The sequence below is a fragment of the Saccopteryx bilineata genome, chromosome 4 (genome assembly GCF_036850765.1).
Source record: "Saccopteryx bilineata isolate mSacBil1 chromosome 4, mSacBil1_pri_phased_curated, whole genome shotgun sequence".
Classification (NCBI taxonomy): Eukaryota; Metazoa; Chordata; class Mammalia; order Chiroptera; family Emballonuridae; genus Saccopteryx; species Saccopteryx bilineata.
The window spans coordinates 166252119-166270869 of record NC_089493.1 but is presented as its reverse complement, the minus strand read 5'-3'; the positions used below and the strand labels follow the sequence as shown (position 1 = coordinate 166270869).

Sequence of the window (18751 nt, the reverse complement as noted above, 5' to 3'; positions counted from 1 at the left end):
GTATTAAACAAGGTTTCAGCACAGAAGCTTGAACAAAGAAGTAGAAAGTTATAGTATATAACTTGCGTGGAAAGTATTTCTTATAATTGTATACACTGAAATCCATTCACCTCCTGTGAGCAAGGTTGGTGTTCTCATTTTGTCTTTTATGGTTTAGAAATACCAGACTGTCCTCCAGTCTCTAATATGTCCAAGCTTTGGCTTCTGGTGGCAAGGAAACTTGAATGGCAACCCAACTATTGACTAGGGAAAACTATTGACCAAATATCAAATAGAAAAATGACTGAAAAAAATAATCTCGCTTCAATTTTATCTGGTGCAAGATATTTGGAGTTTTGTATTTCCTACATGACACACATTAATAAACAGGTTGACATTCAGAGGAGGACTACCAGTAATGACTTTGACTTATTGAACTTTTGGGGCATTAGCATCCTAAAATACTGTATGCTAGAGATCTTAACGATTAATAAGTTTTTTAGTACAATAGTTTTAAAATTACATATAAGTATTACTTCCAACAAATTGTTCAGATGGAAAATAATACTTTCTAACTAGATTAATAATATTCTTTGAAAAATAATATCTTCCAAATGGTGATATTAAAGAAGTGTTGAAATTTTACTTCCTTTTGAATTGTAATGCTTACTATTAAAAGTAGTGAGAAAATGAAGAACAAAGAAACAATTCTAAACACAATAAAATTATTCTGTTTATACCTTTTGACTCAGTTGGGAACTAGCAACAATACACATATTGCCAAATGTGATCACAAGGACTGAAATAAATCATGTTCAAGTAGGGAAAAAGAACTGAGACTACAGAAAAATGAATAAGTGAGCAATAAAAGCTTCATAAGAGATAAAAAGTTTCATAAGTAATATTGAAACTGAAGATATAAGAACATAATAAAAAAGGGAGTGGTAAGCATTTAACGTGGATTCATAAAATGAGCCAGTGACATTTGGACTAAAATCTAGTAGAAACTCCAAGTGAAAATTGGCAAAGCTATTGAGGCATTGTGCAAGGATTAGCACACTATATTTAGAGTTGAATATTCTAAACAATGCAATTCGCCCAGGAAAATATATCTATTTCCTACCCAGACATTTAATGATAAAATAGTGCTACTATTTCACCTAGACACACACACACACACACACACACAAATCCTGCAAGTGTGCTTCTCACTTCTTAGTGCTGATTCTGTTCAAAAACATTAGTCACAAGATTTTCAAAATTTTCAACCACAAAACCCAGACCTGGAAAACTCTAATTACCAAAAACATAAAATAATTAATTGAGAATGCTTCCAAAGCAGTAAAAACATTGAGGAATAAATGAAAAATAATCATTGAAAGAATTTTAAAAATTACTCACTTTGGCAGAAATATCAGCCTCCACATTCAGGGGTTCTTCTCTATCCCCACTAAATGGACCAGCTGGAAGGCTAGGACTAAAAGCCATGAGGTCTGTCTTGGGGGGGGTCTCCCCAGAGCACACCCTCGGCCGCCTCTGCTGTGAGCACGACCAGCTCCCCACCGCAGTGGAGCACACCAGCGTGGCCTTCCCTGGCGCGCATGCGCTCTCGGTGGGCGGCGCCGAACACCGCAGCGCCGTGTACAGCAGCAGCGTGAGCACCAACAGGCTGGACACCGCGCAGATGGCGATGATCAAGTACACGTTCACATCCACTAGCGTGCTTTCCGAATTCACAGCGCCCACCGATGCTTCCATTAGAGTTTTTGGCGCCTGGCCGCTCTCTACCAACGACAGTAACACAGTGGCCGTGGCCACCAGCGGCGGCTCTCCGTGGTCCTTCACCAGCACCAACAGGCGTTGGCGCAGCGCGTCCGCCTCGTCGAGGGCGCGCGTCGTGCTGATCTCACCCGTGTACAGCCCCACGCGGAACAGGCTGCGTCCACCACCCGCCACGGGCTGCAGCTCATAAGACAGCCACGCGTTGTAGCCAGAGTCCGCGTCCACCGCGCGCACCTTCGCCACCACCTGGCCTGCGCCCACCAACCGAGACACCAGCTCGCTCACCCTGCCACCCACACCGCCCGCCCCAGGCGGCAGCAGGGCGGGCGCATTGTCGTTCTCGTCCAGCACGAACACCTGCAGCGTCACGTTGCTGCCCAGAGGCGGCACGCCCGCGTCGCGCGCGCTCACCTGGAACTGCAGCAGCTCCAGCTCCTCGTGGTCCAGAGGCTGCAGCGCGTACACCTTGCCGCTGTCCGCGTGCACCGACACGTAGCTCGACAGCGCACGCTCGCCCACCCGCCGCTCCACCAGTGAGTAGGACACCAGCGCGTTTTCCTGCGCGTCCAAGTCCTGCGCGGACACCGTGAAGATGTGGCAGCCTGGCGGGTTGTTCTCCTTCACGAATATCGTGTACTCCGGCTGCGCGAACGTTGGCGGGTTGTCGTTCACGTCGGCCACCTCCAGGGACACACTAGCTGTGGCTGATAGTGAAGGCGAGCCCCAGTCCCGCGCAGTCACTACTAGGGCATAGTCTGAGACGCTCTCACGGTCCAGGGCGCTGTCCAGCACAAGCGAATAATAATTCTTGAAGGTAGATATCAGCTTGAAGGGAACGTGGGATGACAGGGTGCAGGTCACCTGCCCGTTGACACCAGAGTCACGGTCAGACACGCTAATCAGGGCGATAATAGTTCCTAGTGGAGCATCTTCTAATACAGGTAACAATAGTGATTTGATAACCAACTCAGGTACATTATCATTAGTGTCCAAAATTTCCACTAGAACAGTGCAGTGGTTTGCCATTGGGGGATTTCCTTTATCTCTCGCTTCTACCTGGATTTCATATAATTTAATTTCCTCATAATCTAAATTACCCTTTATACTGATGTATCCATTAACTGGATCTAAGTGGAATTTTGACAAAGTATCTGCTGGTGTGTCTGTATCGAAAGAATATACAATTTCCTTATTTACTCCTTCATCCAAATCCGAGGCGTTAACAATCACTGCTAGGGTACCGTTTGGTGCGTTTTCGAATATTCTGACTTTGTAGACCGACCTCTCAAATTCTGGGGCGTTGTCGTTTACATCTAGAACGGTGATCATCAGTTGAGTAGTGCCAGTGAGCTCAGGTTTCCCACCATCAACTGCCATTATTAGTAAGTGATGCTCAGGAGTGTCCTCCCGGTTTAAAAGTTTTTTCAACACGAGTCCAAGGGATTTAATTTCTTCATCATTTTTTTTAACATCCAAGGTAAAATATTCATTGGAGTTAAGAATGTAGGTCAACAGCGAATTTGCTCCTATATCTGCATCTGAAGCGCCCTCTAACGGAATCCGAGAACCAGGTGGCCGGGATTCGTAAATAAACAATTTTTTTACAGCCACTGGGAAAACCGGCGGGTTGTCATTAATATCCTTCACCTCCACCGCCACATGGAAAACCTGCAGCGGCCTCTCCACAAGCACCTCCAGGTGGATGCTGCATTCTGCGTTCCGCCCGCATAGTTCCTCTCGGTCGATACGAGAATTCACAAACAAAATGCCATTCTGCAGATTTACCTCCAGAATGTCCCCGCGTTCTTTGGACGTCATCCGGAACAGGCGCGGCACCAGCTCAGCCAGCTCCAGCCCCAGGTCCTGCGCGATGCGGCCCACGAAAGTGCCGTGATTGGCCTCCTCCAGGACCGAGTAGTGGACCTGACCGCTCCCAGCCACCCAGATTGGGAGGAGCAGAAGTGAAAGCAGTAGTCGCTGGGTTTCTAGACCTTCTCTCCAGGAAAAAACCATTGCAAACCTTTTCCAAATATTTGGTCTCTTGCATCAATACAAAATTTAAAAAAACAATTTGAGTTTCTTATTCTTCATTTCTTAAATAAGCTTACCATACTCGCATACCCGTATTTCAGAAATGGTGAGCAAAAGTGGCATCTGTGTACGTGATGAACGCTGTATTATCTTTTGTGGTGAAAGACCTTGTGGTGGACAGCGACATCATGTGGCTAATTGTGCATTTTAAGTATTAAAATTCTTTTCCTTATACTTCATTTGAATTTTAGCAAATTTCTATTTTCATTGTAATTGCCTTCAAGTAGTCCTCCAAGACTTTATATTTTATCAAAATATATCCTTAGATCATTTTATGCTAATTAATTTCAATTCTGCCAATCCATGATATAGAGTATAATATAATAAAATATTGATCACTGTTATTACAGCAATGGACATCTATTGGAAATATTCCCACTTAACAAGTATTATTGTATTTGTTTTAATGGGGTTATGTAATTATATAAATTTCCATAATAACCCTCTTAGATTAATATTAATATGTTTTACTTTATACAAACAAGGAAATAGAAACACATATAGGTTAAGTAACTTAAAAATAATATTAACTGGTAGTGTTTGGGTGGAATCTAAATATGTATGAAGAGAGATAATTTTAACCAGTTGGCCTCTAAGTCTATATTTTATAGAAAACTCAGGACTTTGATATTTGTGACCATCAAAACATCAAGACATTGTGAATATGTGTGTATACATATCCATAAATACATGCATATTTACTTCTATATTATTTTGGCAATCATTATTTTCCAAATATGTTCACTTTATTATTTATTTATTTGAAGAATGTTTATATGTCATTCTTTGTCCTTTATCCAGCTATCCTTCTTAGCTGTCTTAATTGTTCTTTATACAAAGACATAAAGATGCCAGAAGTCAGTTCTTCTGTAAATTTGTTTTTGCTGCATAACACTGTGTGATTTGTATATTTGTTACACTCACATCACATTAAATAAGAGTATATTAGTTTTTAACATTTCCACATCATTTATATGCTTGAATTTACCAATATATTCTAAATGGTAATTATGTATATAATTATCTTCACTCTGGATGAATTTCTGAATTCCAGTTTCTTAAAACATTCTTACTTGGAAGAATTATTATTAGTTCATGATTAACTTCTGAACATATATGAGATGAGGCCATGAAATATTCTAAGATCTCTGTGATTTCAATGAGAGGCATGAGTTCTCTGAGCATATGAAAGTTGAGCAGAGAAAATCCATGTGAATTTAGAGAGGTAAGAGTATGTCCAAGTTTTTGCTTATACTCAGACCCATTTTAAATAAAATTAAACATGTGAATTTAGTATTATGAGAAAAAATTTCAAACCAGCTTTTTCTTGTGTACTCATTGAATGTGAGCCAGGATTGCACCTTACTCATGTTTTATCATTTATATTTAAAATAGAATAAATTATCAATTAATGTTTTAATTAATAAATATTAATTGTTTTAATGGAATATCAATTGATGTTTTAATGAATAAATATTTTAAATTAACTTTCTCAAGTAATACAAGTTAACAGGTGACATTAATAATATTTGTTAATACCAAATTTACATAATTTCTAGCTGATTCCATTGTACAAGTTTATGAAAAAGAAGTAAACATTTAAGAATAAGAACTAGGCCCTGGCCGGTTGGCTCAATGGTAGAGCATCGGCCTGGCATGCAGAAGTCCCGGGTTCGATTCCCGGCCAGGACACACAGGAGAAGCGCCCATCTGCTTCTCCACCCCTCCCCCTCTCCTTCCTCTCTGTCTCTCTCTTCCCCTCCCGCAGCCGAGGCTCCATTGGAGCAAGGATGGCCCGGGCTGCGGATGGCTCCTTGCCTCTGCCCCAGGTGCTAGAGTGGCTCTGGTCGCGACAGAGCAATGCCCCGGAGGGGCAGAGAATCGCCCCCTGGTGGGCAGAGCGTTGCCCCCTGGTGGGTGTGCCGGGTGGATCCAGTCAGGTGCATGCGAGAGTCTGTCTGACTGTCTCTCCCCGTTTCCAGCTTCAGAAAAATACAAAAAAAAAAAAAGAATAAGAACTAATTATAGAGAGTAACATGTTAGTACTTTGATAAATCTTGAAAGTTAGCAAGATTTTTTTGTTTGTTTTTTGCAGAGGCAGAGAGAGTCAGAGAGAGGAATAGACAGGGACAGACAGACAGGAATGGAGAGAGATGAGAAATATCAATCATTAGTTTTTCATTGCACATTGCAACACCTTAGTTGTTCATTGACTGCTTTCTCATACGTGCCTTGACCGTGGGCCTTCAGCAGACCGAGTAACCCCTTGCTCGAGTCAGCGACCTTGGGTCCAAGCTGGTGAGCTTTTGCTCAAACCAGATGAGCCAACGCTCAAGCTGGTGACCTCGGGGTCTCGAACCTGGGTCCTTGTCATCCCAGTCCGATGCTCTATTCACTGCGCCACCGCCTGGTCAGGCAAAAGGTAGCAAGTTTTAAAATGAGAGAACAACTTAAAATTTTAAAACGTCATGGACTTCATATTAATTGTAACCCTATTAATTGGCAACTTGTTAAAATACCACACATTTCATGGCATTTAAACATGTACTAAGTCAACTTAAGAAAACTGAATAAAGAATAATAAACCCTAAAAACTTATATAGAAATAAATGGTGACTCCTGATTTGGGCCAATGAATATAGTTTTTTGTTTTGTTTTGTTTTTTGAATTTAGCAGGAGAGACAGACAGGAAAGGAGAGAGATGAGAAGTATCAGCTCGTTGTATGAGAAACATCAGCTCGTTGTTGTGGCATTATAGTAGTTCATTGATTGCTTTTTCTTTCTTTTTTTTATTTATTTTTTTCATTTTTCTGAAGCTGGAAACAGGGAGAGACAGTCAGACTCCCGCATGCGCCCGACCGGGATCCACCCGGCACGCCCACCAGGGGGCGATGCTCTGCCCACCAGGGGGCGATGCTCTGCCCCTCCAGGGCGTCGCTCTGCCGCAACCAGAGCCACTCTAGCGCCTGGGGCAGAGGCCAAGGAGCCATCCCCAGTGCCTGGGCCATCTTTGCTCCAATGGAGCCTTGGCTGCAGGAGGGGAAGAGAGAGACAGAGAGGAAAGCGCAGCGGAGGGGTGGAGAAGCAAATGGGCGCTTCTCCTGTGTGTCCTGGCTGGGAATCGAACCCGGGTCCTCCGCACGCTAGGCCGACGCTCTACCGCTGAACCAACCGGCCAGGGCTGATTGCTTTTTCTTAAGTGCCTTGACCTGGGGGCTCCAGCCAAGCCAGTGACTCCTTGTTCAGGCCAGAGACCTTGGGCTCAAGCCAGAGATCTTAGGCTTCAAGCCAGTGACCATAAGGTCATGTCTATAATCTCACACTCAAGCCAGAAACTCCTGCTCAAGCTGGTGAGCCCGTGCTCAAACCAGCGACCTCAGGCTTTGAACCTGGGTCCTCAGCATCCCAGTTTGACGCTCCATCCACTGCGCCACTGCCTGCTCAGGCTGGGTATAGTTTTTAAAGCTTACCATTTATCTATAGTACAAATGTAGTAGCCAGATCTCCAGTAGTAAGGATTCCACCTGATCATTCATACATTGTACACACAAATCTTAAAGTAGTGATTAGCTATGATACTCTAGGTGGGATGACTTCTCCAAAGAAAAGGCTTCTTCCTCATTTCTTTAAGCTATTTGTTTTTCTCTGTAAATTTATAAAGCCTCAGGTGAACTTTTCTGATTCCAGGGAAATATACACTCTGAATTTTAAGGCTTATTAATGCTAAGGAGCTAGTAAGCTTCCCATAAGAACAGACTATCCTTAAATGGAATTCAAAATCTTGCCACCCAACTCCTCAATTTCTGTAAAAGAAGATCCTGGATGGAAGTTGATATTCTAGCCTATATGTGAAGAGGCTATGGCTAAAATCACTTAGTGGAAATTATTTCTCTGATTCACCAATATCCATATTCATTGGTGGGGGGAAGACAGCAAACAATAGCAGAAGACAGTTTGTAGTTATTTCATCTCAAGACATCTTCTTTTCGTTGAATTTTTAAAAATTTAATTCCAAGTGTAAAATTTACTTGTCAAGTTTGGTGTTTAAATTACCCAAGACAGGAGTTTCCAATGAAAATATAGTAATCCATGCCTGACCTGTGGTGGCACAGTGGATAGAGTATTGGCCTGGAATGCTGAGGTCACTGGTTTGAAATCCTGGGCTTTCCCAGTCAAGGCACAAATGACAAGCAATCAATGAACAACTAGAGTGAAGCAACAACTATGAGAAGATACTTCTCAACTCCCCCTTCCTCTCTCTGTAATAAAATTAATAAATAAATTCTTTATTAAGAAAAGAACAGCCTGACCTATGGTGGCGCAGTGGATAAAGCGTCAACCTGGAAATACTGAGGTTGCCGGTTCAAAACCCTGGCTTGCCTGGTCAAGGCACATATGGGAGTTGATGCTTCCTGCTCCTCTCTTTCTCTCTCTTTCTCCCCCCCCCAAATGAATGAATAAATAAATAAAAAACATGCCCTGGCCGGTTGGCTCAGCGGTAAAATGTCAGCCTGGCATGCAGGAGTCTCGAGATCAATTCCCGGCCAGGGCACACAGGAGAAGCGCCCATCTGCTTCTCCACCACTCCCCTTCTCCTTCCTCTCTGTCTCTCTCTTCCCCTCCTGCAGCCGAGGCTCCATTGGAGCAAAGTTGGCCCGCACTGAGGATGGCTCTGTGGCCTCTGCCTCAGGCGCTAGAATGGCTCTGATTGTGGCTGAGCGACGCCCTGGATGGGCAGAGCATCGCCCCCTGGTGGGCATGCCGGGTGGATCCCGGTTGGGCACATGCGGGAGTCTGTCTGCCTCCCCATTTCCAACTTAAGAAAAATACAAAAAAAAAAACAACACACACACAAAAAACATAAAGTGATCCAATACTTGTTTATACCTTTTGAAAAAACTTTAACTTTATTAGGAATATGGATGCTGCCAGGTGAAATTGAGTGAGCTCACAGTCATAGAAAACTTTATCCTAGGCACAGAATGTGGTGCCAAAGGAAGGTGATCAATCTCTACCAGGCATCCCCAAACTATGGCCAGCGGGTGGCATGCGGCCCCCTGAGGCCATTTATCTGGCCCCCCGTCGCACTTCAGGAAGGGGCACTTCTTTCATTGGTGGTCAGTGAGAGGAGCACTGTATGTGGTGGCCCTCCAACGGTCTGAGGGACAGTGAACTGACCCCTGTGTAAAAACTTTGGCACAGTGGGAGGCCTGCATACGTTATTAGCCCAGTGATACTGATACTGGAAAAATGACTGAGGATGAGCTAACATCTAACATAAAGACTAGATTAGAGTACTCTCCACTTGTGTGAAGAAAAAGTCTCACCACCTGGCCTCCCCACTACGTAATTTTTTAATGTTAATGTTATTTAATTAAACAATAGAGAGAAGGGGCTCTTTTAATTTTAAAAAAAATATTTACAAAAATATTAACTTTTCAAATTTTGCTGATTTTTCCGAATCGTTAAGGATTCTATTATGCATAAAGAGGTTTAATTATGCAAGAGCCAAAATGCAAAAATAAAAAAACCATTTAAGTAAATTGTTCTTAATGTAAAAAAAAAAACTCTAATCCATTCTAAGTGTTGCACAATAAGATAATGATAGAAAATAAAAGCAGAGCTCTGAATTGAAAGAATTAATAGTATCATAAAGAATAAAAGAAATAGAGCAAATTTGGGATGAACAGGAAATGATTTTAAAAACTCACCTTCCCTAAGTGCTCTGATTCTGAGGGTTGTTGCCTTTCGTCTGCGGAGCTTGGACCTTGAGGGAGGCTGGGGCTGAAGGCCATGAGGTCGGTCTTGGGCGCGCCCTCCCCAGAGCACACCCTCTGCCGCCTCTGCTGCGAGTACGACCAGCTCCCCACCGCGCTGGAGCACACCAGCGTGGGCTTCCCTGGCACGCATGCGCTCTCGGTGGGCGGCGCCGAGCACCGCAGCGCCGTGTACAGCAGCAGCGTGAGCACCAACAGGCTGGACACCGCGCAGATGGCGATGATCAGGTACACGTTCACGTCCACCAGCGCCGTCTCCGCGCTAACGGTGCTAGAAGACGCTCGCGACGAGGTCTTTGGCGTCTGTCCAATGTCCACCAGGGACAGCAACACTGTGGCCGTGGCCGTCAACGGCGGCTCGCCATGGTCCTTCACCAGCACCAGCAGGCGCTGGCGCGGCGCGTCCACCTCCTCCAGGGCGCGCGTCGTGCTGATCTCACCCGTGTACAGCCCCACGCGGAACGGACTGCGGGCACCACCGGCCATCGACTGCATCTCATAAGACAGCCACGCGTTGTAGCCAGAGTCCGCGTCCACCGCGCGCACCTTCGTCACCACCTGGCCCGCGCTCACAGGCCGCACTACAAGCTCGCTCACTGCGCCGCCCTTGCTGCCTACCCCAGGCGGCAGCAGCGCGGGCGCGTTGTCGTTCTCGTCCAACACAAACACCTGCAGCGTCACGTTGCTGCCCAGAGGCGGCACGCCCGCGTCGCGCGCGCTCACCTGGAACTGCAGCAGCTCCAGCTCCTCGTGGTCCAGAGGCTGCAGCGCGTACACCTTGCCGCTGTCCGCGTGCACCGACACGTAGCTCGACAGCGCACGCTCGCCCACCCGCCGCTCCACCAGCGAGTAGGACACCAGCGCGTTCTCCTGCGCGTCCAAGTCCTGCGCGGACACCGTGAAGATGTGGCAGCCTGGCGGGTTGTTCTCCTTCACGAACACCGTGTACTCGGGCTGCGCGAACGTTGGCGCGTTGTCGTTCACGTCGGCCACTTCCACGGACACGCTGGCGGTGGCTGATAGCGAAGGCGAGCCCCCGTCCCGCGCGGTCACTACTACAGCATATTCGGACACGCTCTCGCGGTCCAGATTGCTGTCCAGCACCAGTGAGTAGTAATTCTTGAAGGTAGACATCAGCTTGAAGGGGACATGAGGTGTTAGTAAGCAGGTCACCTGCCCGTTGGCCCCTGAGTCGCGGTCGGACACCATGATGAGGGCTATTACGGTGCCCAGCAGAGCGTCCTCTTGGATCAGAAGTGAAAGAGATGTTATTGAGACTTCTGGTGTGTTGTCGTTGATGTCCACAATTTTTACTGAAATTTTACAATGCCCAGTCATCGACGGAGTTCCATTGTCATATGCAACTACTTGAATCTCGTAGGATGTTGTTTCTTCATAATCTAATTGTCCCTTAGTTCTGATTTCCCCTGTGCTGGGATCTATTTCAAATTTGGTCTTTATAGTTGAGGGCACATCACTACTAAATGAATACACAACCTCACTGTTTGATCCTTCATCTGCATCAGAAGAATTTAATTGAATTATTAACGTTCCGTTTGCAGTGTTCTCTAACAACTGTACTTTGTAAACTGATTGGTCAAACACAGGCTCATTGTCATTCGCATCCAATACCTTAATAAGCAATTGAACAGTGCCCGAAAGCTCAGGTTTGCCGCCATCTGTAGCCACCAGTAACAAATTAACCGCGGCAGTCTCCTCTCTGTCCAGAGATTTCCTAAGCACAAGAGACAAAGACGGGCTCAGCTCATCATTTGTTTGTACATCTAAAAAGAAAAACTCACTGGAGCTGAGCTTGTAGGAAAGGAGAGCGTTTACTCCGATATCTGCATCGGTTGCTCCCTCTAGAGGAAACCGCGAGTCAAGCGACCTTGATTCAGAAAACCGGATAGTCTTTACCGCCAGTGGAAATATCGGCGGGTTGTCGTTAATGTCCTTCACCTCCACCTCTACATGGAAAACCTGCAGCGGCCTCTCCACGATCACCTCCAGGTGGATGCTGCACTCTGCTCTCCGCCCGCACAGCTCCTCGCGGTCGATCCGAGAATTCACAAACAGAATGCCATTCTGCTGATTTACCTCCAGAAGGTCCCCGCGTTCTTTGGACGTCATCCGGAACAGGCGAGGTACTAGCTCCGCTTGCTCCAGTCCCAGGTCCTGCGCGATGCGGCCCACGAAGGTGCCGTGTTTGGCTTCCTCGGGGACCGAGTAGTGGACCTGGCCCCTCCCTGTCTCCCAGGCTGCTAGATACAGAAGCGAGAACAGCAGACGCCCGACCTCCCGGTCCCTTCTCATAGAGGACACCATTACCAATCCTCAGTGAGTTGATCAAATTAGAAAATCATGTTTTGCAAATTTTTAAATATTCTCTTCTAGTCTCCTGCAGCTTCTCTTATTGTTTCGCCTCTCTGGAGTGACGAAGGGCTCTGGGTATTTGTCTTCCTAGAGAACACTCTATGGTCGACAGCGACATCATGTGGCCAAAATGTAGGCTCTACTGTTTATCCTGTAGATTTAAAACTAGACTATTGTCTGATCCAAGTTTATTCATAACTTTCATCTTTGAAAAGTAGCTATTTTTAAACTCTGAAATATACAATTTTCCCTTTTTATCGTGTTATAAATATATGAAACTTGCATCTCAACCATTTTTAGATGTAGTTTAGTATCTTAAGTACATTCACATTGTTGTGAAACAGATCTCCAGAACTTTTTACCTTGCAAATCTGAAACTGTGCTCATGAGCCAACTCCCCCTTTTCCATCACACCTCTTTACCCACCTTTCTACTTTCTGCTTCTATTCATTTAACCACTTTGAATTCCTCATATTATTGGAAACATACAGTATTTGTTTGTGACTGGCTTATTTCACTTAGCATAATGTCCTCAAGTTTCACCCATGTTGTAGCATGTGATGGGATTTCCTTTCTTTGTAAGGCTGAATAATATTCTATTAAATGTGTTTATATATTATATTTTGTTTATCTATACATCCATCTATCCTTGGACACTTTAGTTGTTTCCATCTCTTGGCTATTGTGAATAATGCTGCTATGAGCACGAGTGTAAAAATCTATCTTTGAGACCCTGCTTTCACTCTTTTGGCTACATTAACTTTTTTTTACTATTTCTTTAGTGAGATACATAGGAATCAAAAGGAATTTCAGTCAACTGTTTTTGTGTGTGTGTGTGATTTAATTTTTTCTGAACTGTTTTCTGACAGTTAATAATTTGTTTCACACTTGAATAATATGTTTTAATTTAGGAATGTTACATTTTATACTGTATTTGGATATTTGAATAGTACAATCGATCCATTTCTTAGTGCTAATTATTTGTGCATTTCTTAATAGTTCTTAGCTAAACCTTTCACATACAAACAATATGAAAATAAGTTAAAGATAACATGGGGATAAAATAAAATAAATTTTGGGGTGGGTCAGTGTTCAAAATACATAATAATCATTTTCAGTTATTATAAGGAGGTCACAAATTGTGTTTTCAGTAAAGAGGCAGAAAATAATAATTGCAAATTTTACAGTGTCCATAAAAGAAAAGTAAAATCCTTGCTAAACAAAAACTAGCTTTTCCTACTGCTAAAAACCAATACAAATTTCTCCCCTCAGTCCAAGATCTTAAAATATTTACTCACACGATGTATGAAAGTGTATATTTATAATAACCATACTCTAACAATAAACTTCAAGTGAACTAACTTAAGAAAGCAGACATCATTTACTGTCTTATACATGGGAATGGATAATTATTTACTGATTTCAGGCAGAGAAGTGTATACACACTTTAATATCTCCTCATTTAAGATTTACTTCCCTCTGCTGATCTTTTATCAGGTAGGCTTTTCCCATGTGATGACAAAATGGCCAAAGTCACTTTTAGGCTACATATTTTTTAGGATACATTAAGTGACTCTCAACAGAAAGCACACTTTTCCTAATAATCCCAGAAAAAAAATCTTTCAATATCATTTCATTTGCACCATTGAGAAGTCATATCTTTCCTTTAGTCAATAGCTGTGATGGTTCTCACTTGGCCAGATATGGGTCCTTTACTTATTGTTGAAGCCAGGAGATGAAATAAGCCATGCCTAAATCATGTGGACTGAAAATGAGGAGGTTGTTTTTGTGAAGTAAGGTCCAGTGCATGGCCCCATGAAACCAAATTATCCCTAATCTTAAATGGATTGCACATAGCTACAGACTGGCCATTATATCACTACATAGTTGTAATGCAACTGCATGTTTAGAATACCCAGTAATTTTGACATACTAACCAGTGGCCAGCATATTGGATACTGTTGACATATTATATTATTAAGTTCTACCTAGAATCTAGTGGTTAGAAAAAAATTTTAATCCTATAAGATAATTTTTCTGAATTTACAAAATGACATAGCTGGGTATATGAGGTATAATCTGCTGTTATTCAGGGTTTCTGAAGACCCAGTATATCTCTCTCTGTTCCTTAGAGAGATAGAGTGTCACCATCAGAAATCCAAGCATATTTCCCTCAATGGAGAAAGAAGATTGAGAAGCCATGCTCAAAAAATACCACCCAGTTTGATATCTCTTGGTATCTGTAGGGCTTGAATATTAGCCCCCAAAAATATATCCACCCAGAAACTCAGCATGTGACTTTATTTGGAATAATGGTGTTTATGGATATAATTAAGGTAACTCTAACCCTAACGTCATCCTAGATTAGGGTTGGCCATAAATCAAAGACAGGTGTCCTTATAAGAGACAGAAAAAGAGAAGAGACACAGGAAAGAAATGTGATGACCAAGACAGAAATTGCAGTTATGCTCCCACAAGACAAGTAATGCCTGGAATCACCATTAACTGGAAGAGGTAAGGAAGAATTTCTCCTCTAGGGTCTTCAGAGGGAATGTGGTTCTGCCAACAAACACCTTGATGTTGGATTTCTAACCTCTAGAACTGTGAGAAATACATTTCTGTTGTTTGTGGTAATTTTTATGGCAGCTCAATGAAACTAATATAGTATCCATTGCTAAAATTAAACCCTTTCCACTTATCAAAGTGAACTGTCAGTTCCCTAAGGTTCATGTGTCTCAGCATTTATTCTTGCAATATCTTCATCCCAGTCTTTCACAAAACTACAAAAAAAAAAGCCCTAGAGTAAAAAAAAAGGAAAAGGGAAAATGGATGCTAGACAAGACAGAAAAAGAAGAGGTGTCTAAAACATTTTTAGTTGTTTACTGGGGTTTTTTCTACTACCTTTCACATATAAGAAAAAGAAATCACAACACACAAAAACTTTTTCCATGGAATCCAAGTTACCTAATCTGCTTAATAGTTAGATGGCTTAGTAAAAGGGCAATAATAATGTTCTATCAGTTGTAATACTCTCCTCTTAAAATTTATTCCTGCCCTGGCCGGTTGGCTCAGCGGTAGAGCATCGGCCTAGCGTGCAGAGGACCCGGGTTTGATTCCTGACCAGGGCACACAGGAGAAGCGCCCATTTGCTTCTCCACCCCTCCACTGCGCCTTCCTCTCTGTCTCTCTCTTCCCCTCCCACAGCCAAGGCTCCATTGGAGCAAAGATGGCCCGGGTGCTGGGGATGGCTCTGTGGCCTCTGCCTCAGGTGCTAGAGTGGCTCTGGTCGCAACATGGCGACGCCCAGAATGGGCAGAGCATCGCCCCCTGGTGGGCAGAGCATCGCCCCATGGTGGGCGTGCCAGGTAGATCCCGGTCGGGCACATGCGGGAGTCTGTCTGACTGTCTCTCCCTGTTTCCAGCTTCAGAAAAATGCAAAAAAAAAAAATTTATTCCCTCCACATTCGCTCAATGATAGTAAAATCCCAATAAATATGTTGCTGTACAATGACTATTTCTGTTTTCCCTCTAAAATAAACATAATTTTATATTTGGCTCCTGCAAAGTCTTCTGTGGTTATGAAAGACTGCCTAGGAGAGCTTCCCTCCATGTGTTGGTTCAGCATCCCAAATTGCCTTTGGATTATGGCATCTCAACATCAACCTGTGCTTTCTTAATTGCTGCAACTGCATAAAACAGCAGAAGAGAGTCTTGCTCTGGTAATTATATACTTCTGTTTGGAAGTAAGACACATTCATATTTCACTGGCCAATGAAAATCATACCTCAATGTAACAAGACAGAGAAATCCTCCAGTGTTCCCAGAAGGAAGAGAACAGAAATATTGTTACCAAAATAAACAACTATTTCTCATTCTTATCTATTTGTATTCTTGACTGATCACAAATCTCAAAGGTGCCTCAAGTAATACCTTACTTTCTAATTACCTATTGTTATACCAGAAAATAGAATTATAATCCTAATCTTGGAAAGAAAGTTTTTTTTAAAAAAGAAGGGACATATGCCTGACCAATCACTGGCACAGTGGATAGAGCATGCTGAGGACTCAGGTTTAAAACACTGAGGTCACCAGCTTGAGCACAGACTCACCAGCTTGAGCACAGGGTTGCCGGCTTGAGTGTGAGATCATAGACATGACCCCATGGTTGCTGGCTTAAGCCAAACAGTCACTGGCTTGAAGCCCAAGGTCCTGGCTTGAGCAAGGGGTCACTGGCTTGGCTAGAGCCCCCCAGTCAAGGCACATATGAGAAAGCAATCAATGAACAACTAAGGTGCCACATTAAGAGTTGATGCTTCTCATTCCTCTCCCTTCCTGTCTGCTGTCTGTCTGTGTCTCTTACTCCCCCCCTAAAGAAAAAAAAGGAACATATCAAGAATTAGTCATCTCAAGTGTTCTGCCTTATATTTTAGGTGATGCAAAAATATTTTCCTACAGCCTGACCAGGTGGTGGCGCAGTGGATAGAGCATCAGACTGGGATGTGGAGGACTCAGGTTCGAGACCCCAGGGCTGCCGGCTTGAGCGCGGGCTCATCTGGCTTGAGCAATCAATGAACAACTAAGGTGTCACAACGAAAAACTGATGATTGATGCTTCTCATCTCTCTCAGTTCCTGACTGTCCCTATCTATCCCTCTCTCTGACTCTCACTTTGTCTCTGTAAATATATATATATATATATATATATATATATATATATATATATTCCTACAAATGAAATTAAATTGGTAACACCATACCAAGGTAACTTGAAAATAAAATTTCAATTTCTAAAATCATAGTCATGAAATGAAAAGTAATTACTGAAAATGAGTAACTGAAAGATAATAATGTATGTGGTTAAGATTTTACAAAAACAAGTTTTTGCTTCCATTGGTTTGTGTGAAAATTGGAGCCTCTCTACAAACATGAAACTAACATTGTTATTCTCAGTATGTACAGAATGATGATCTTAGCCTAGTGTTTTCAGGTAGGCAACAAAGGTGTGAATCTACTAACTTTAATGGGTAATTAATATTAACCAAAATTAATTCATTTACATAACAATGATTATAATCTGGTAAAAGATCTCATCATATGAAACTTTCTCTTCTGAGGACATGACCATTTTTAAGTCAGTGAATTCTCTAAGTGAATGACTAATTTGAATTGTAAACATAACAAAATAAATAACTAAAGAATAAGTTTTGCCATAAATTTGTTATTTCTTGCTTTTATATAATACTAAGTAGTCAGTGAATAACACATTAATCATAAAAAAGAATGACTGAAAAAGTAAGAGAATAAAGAACTGGTTCATCTTTATAAAGAAGAGAGGAATTAATATAATACAGTTCCTTAAAGAAATCTTAGGCCCTGGCCGGTTGGCTCAGTGGTAGAGCATCGGCCTGGCATGCAGAAGTCCCGGGTTCGATTCCCGGCCAGGGCACACAGGAGAAGTGCCCATCTGCTTCTCCACCCCTCCCCCTCTCCTTCCTCTCTGTCTCTCTCTTCCCCTCCCGCAGCCAAGGCTCCATTGGAGCAAGGATGGCCCGGGTGCTGGGGATGGCTCCTTGGCCTCTGCCCCAGGCGACAGAGCGACCCCCCCCCAGGGGCAGAGCATCGCCCCCTGGTGGGCGTGCCGGGTGGATCCCAGTGGGGTGCATGCGGGAGTCTGTCTGACTGTCTATCCCCGTTTCCAGCTTTGGAAAAATTTAAAAAAGAAAAAAAAGAGATCTTATAAAGACAAAACTATTGAAAGTTATGTTAACTACCCAAAGATTCTGAATGAGACAAGAATATTAACTACCAATGGGAAATCCATTCATTTACTTATATTAAAATAAATACTAATGGCCAACAGATATATGAAAAGATGCTCATTTCACTAGCTATTAGAGAAATGCAAGTCAAAACTACAATGAGATACCACCTCACATACCTGTTAGATTAGCTATTATCAACAAGACAGGTAATAGCAAGTGTTGGAGAGGCTATGGAGAAAAAAAGGAACCCTCATTCACTGCTGGCGGGAATGTAAACTAGTACAACCATTATGGAAGACAGTATGGTGGTAACTCAAAAAATTAAGAATAAAATTACTATATGATCCAGCAATCCCTCTACTGGGTATCTACCCAAAAAACTTGAAAATATTGGTACACAAATACACAGGCACACCCATGTTCATCACAGCATTATTCACAGTGGCCAAGACATAGAAACAAAGTATCCCTTGACAGAGGATTGGACAAAGATGTGATACATATATATCATGGACTCCTACTCAGCCATAAGAAGTGATGATATATTGCCATTTATGACAACATGGATGGATCTTGAGAACATTATACTAAGTGAAATAAATAAATCAGAAGAAGCTAAGAACTATATGATTTCACACATAAGTGGGATATAAACTGAGGCTCATGGACATAGATAAAACTGAAGTGGTTACCAGGAGAAGGGGGGCCAGATGACGGGGTAATGAAAAATGAGTTGACTCTGGGTGAGAGTACACAGTGCAATCAATAGTCAAATGCTATGGAGATGTTCACCTGAAACCTATATACTCTTATTGATCAATATCGCCCCATTAAATTTAATTTCTAAATAAAAATTCAATTTAAAAAGATAAAAAATAAACAAATGCTAAATAACAATATTGCTCCACAATAATCTTTTTCTCCAATCCAGAGTTAACTTTTCATTAAAAATCACCTTTTTAAACCCACTTCTTTTGATTTAGTGATC

The 18751-nt window shown here is 42.7% G+C and overlaps 1 protein-coding gene across 3 annotated transcripts in view; it reads right to left on the bottom strand.

Annotated features, from left to right (window-relative positions):
• Positions 1-18751, bottom strand: part of LOC136333502 (protocadherin alpha-11) — a 269335-nt gene that overhangs the window by 244217 nt on the left and 6367 nt on the right. The window contains exon 1 of one of the 3 annotated variants that reach the window (XM_066272730.1): positions 9564-11988. The exons of 1 other annotated variant lie outside the window; for it this stretch is intronic. In XM_066272730.1, coding sequence (XP_066128827.1) covers positions 9564-11954 — 2391 coding nt within the window. In that variant the 5' untranslated portion in view covers positions 11955-11988. Of the gene's footprint in view, positions 1-1380; positions 3904-9563; positions 11989-18751 lie in introns of those variants that run through there. One more of the 3 variants, XM_066272728.1, reaches the window with a different exon arrangement.